The 2,372-nt window shown below is 36.8% G+C and overlaps 1 protein-coding gene across 1 annotated transcript; it reads right to left on the bottom strand.

Moving 5' to 3' along the window:
- Positions 1-803: 803 nt before the first annotated feature.
- LOC149535873 (uncharacterized) lies at positions 804-2,141 on the bottom strand. Its single transcript, XM_089806183.1, has 3 exons — positions 1,888-2,141; positions 1,362-1,731; positions 804-1,250 (listed from the first exon to the last, which is right to left on the bottom strand). Exons 1-3 carry the CDS (start codon positions 2,139-2,141, stop codon positions 804-806), a joined length of 1,071 nt encoding a protein of 356 aa, XP_089662309.1.
- Between the last annotated feature and the right edge of the window lie 231 nt (positions 2,142-2,372).

Here is a 2,372-nt window from a genome sequence, read left to right as displayed (position 1 = left end):
TCATGTAGGAATCTTTTTAGCTTGTTCATCTCGAGCTTCATAATGCAACAAATCTGTGAGAAAATCTTAAAACGGATGAGTTTCAAATGAGACAAAGTAAGGGATCTACCAATATCTTGAAATTTGTCCTCATTTCTACATTTACAAATAAACCAAAGAATGTGAGAGGATATAATGTTCAAGAAAAAATTAGCATCCTTTTTAAGACCAAATAAGTTGCCAAGAATGGTATCTAAAACAAGAACACGATCAGCTCTAGAAATTCCAAAAAAATTCCATATAATCCTAGCAAACTGACAAGTAAAGAATATATGCCTTAAATTTTTAGGAACCCTGCAAATAGTACAAAGTTCAGCATCACCAACATGATTTTTAAGAGGAAGTCTATCGAGAAGGAGCTGCCATTTAAAATGTAAGATTTTGGGGGGAATATGTGATTTCCAAAATCTGTCAAGAAATTTTTGCCATTCAAGAGAGTTCAAGTTCATATACCAAGTGGTATTAAGGTGAGAAATAATAGAGTTTTCTTTATTGAGAACCTTATATATATCTTTAGCTTTAATTTTATGTAGGAGAGATCCATCATTCCAACGGAAATTCAAAAATCTATGACAGTCCACATCACACCTGCAGGGAAGAATAAGAGTGTGGTAGGCATTGGCAACCATATTATATGTACGTTTATGGGAGATAGGAAGATCAAACTTGATTCTAATATCCTACCAACTAACAAGGTTATCATTCTCCAAAATGTCAATAAAGCTCTGGATGCCAAGGTTGTTCCAAAATTTCGCAGAACAACCTTAAGTCATGGCAAGAGGCTTACCATTATGATGCAGACTCCACCATATAGAATGCTCATCGTGAATAGAGTTATTACTGTAAAAGTTGGAATTATAGATGAAACCCCTCACAAGCTCCCAAGCTTTCCAAATAGACTTGAAAACTATGGAACCTTGGACAGAGACAGGGAATGACCCAAAAACCAAATCAGTAAAAGGAAGGTTTTTCCAATGTTTGGCCTGCTTAGGATAACCAGACTGAATGTTGTTTCTAAGAAGAATCTTCCAAGGTTCCTGGCCATCAAGAGCCTGAAAGATCCACTTAGCAGCAAGGGAAATTCCTTGGATCCTAAGGTCAATTACGCCTAAGCCACCAGAGTTCTTGGCAACATGACACCAACTCCATTGAACAACATGTTTCTTCGTGTGACCTTTGCCATTAGACCATAAGAATCTCCTAATGGCTTTCTGAATCTCAAACACTTGGTAGTTACTAAGCATCCAGATAGAGGATTAGTATATACCATAGGATGACAAGATTTTCTAACATACCTACACTCTACCAGCAAGTGACAACACCTTGTTATCCCATTTGTAGAGCTTCTTAACAATTTTATCCTTAATCCAAATCCACATGTCTTTGAGGGATGGGGAGATGGAAAAGGGAATCCCCAAATATTTGACAAGCTTATTAGGTCCACCCCATGAGTATCCAAACTGGAGAAACCAATCAGGAGGCTCCTCTTTCCAACCAATCATAATAGATTTGGATTTGGAAATGCGAGCTCCAGAAATGGTCTCAAACAGGTCAAGTTTAAGATTAAGATGTTGAATATTACTACAAGATAGTTCAAGGAAAAGAGAAGTATCATCCACAAACTGGATATTAATAAGCTCAGACTTATCAGGGAGAGAAATCCCATTAACTTTGGGAGAAATAGTGTTATCTCTAAGGATATAGTACAAGGCATCAAAAGCGATGACAAAAAGAGTAGGAGCAAGGGGACATCCTTGTTGAATGGATCGGGACAAAGGTATAGGATTAGAAAGAAAACCATTGATTTCAATTCAAGCAGATGAATCCTTAAGCAAGACTTGAATATACCGAACAAATTCATCAGGGATTCCAAATGCTTGAAGAATAGAGAAGATAAATTCCCATTCAACGTGGTCATGGGCTTTCTCAAAATCTAGAAGAAACATAGTAGAGTTTTGATGCGAAGTCTTAGCCCAATCCATTGACTCCCAACTAGTGACAAGGTTCTCTAATATATATCGACCCTTAATAAATCCTGTCTGAGTGGGACATATGAACTTGGGAAGAACATTAACAAGATGAGAAGCCAAGGCTTTGGCCATAATTTTATATGAAACATTAAGCAAATTAATTGGCTACCAATTCTTGATAAGGGACTTATCTCCATCCTTAGGGATAAGTTTGATAATCCCCATATTGATAGAATGTCCAAGCATTCCATAATCATAGGCTTCTGAATATAGGTCAAATAAGTCCTTGGCAATCCAATCAATATTGAATTTGTAAAATTCAGCAGGGAGACCATCAGGCCCAGGTGATTTATCTTTTTTGAG

Source organism: Cupressus sempervirens, chromosome 10 (assembly GCF_028749045.1).
Source record: "Cupressus sempervirens isolate cs-2001-9-10 chromosome 10, ASM2874904v1, whole genome shotgun sequence".
In the NCBI taxonomy this organism is placed as follows: Eukaryota; Viridiplantae; Streptophyta; class Pinopsida; order Cupressales; family Cupressaceae; genus Cupressus; species Cupressus sempervirens.
The sequence above is the reverse complement of the archived record's forward strand: the minus strand, read 5'-3'. Positions and strand labels throughout refer to the sequence as shown.

Excerpts from the sequence above, each read along its gene's own strand:
- LOC149535873 (XM_089806183.1), bottom strand. The coding sequence starts at position 2,141 with ATGGCCAAAGCCTTGGCTTCTCATCTTGTTAATGTTCTTCCCAAGTTC. Across the intron at positions 1,732-1,887 it reads ATCCCTGATGAATTTGTTCG|AGATAACACTATTTCTCCCA; the intron begins GTATATTCAAGT and ends CTATATCCTTAG. Across the intron at positions 1,251-1,361 it reads TCTACAAATGGGATAACAAG|AAAGCCATTAGGAGATTCTT; the intron begins GTGTTGTCACTT and ends TTTGAGATTCAG.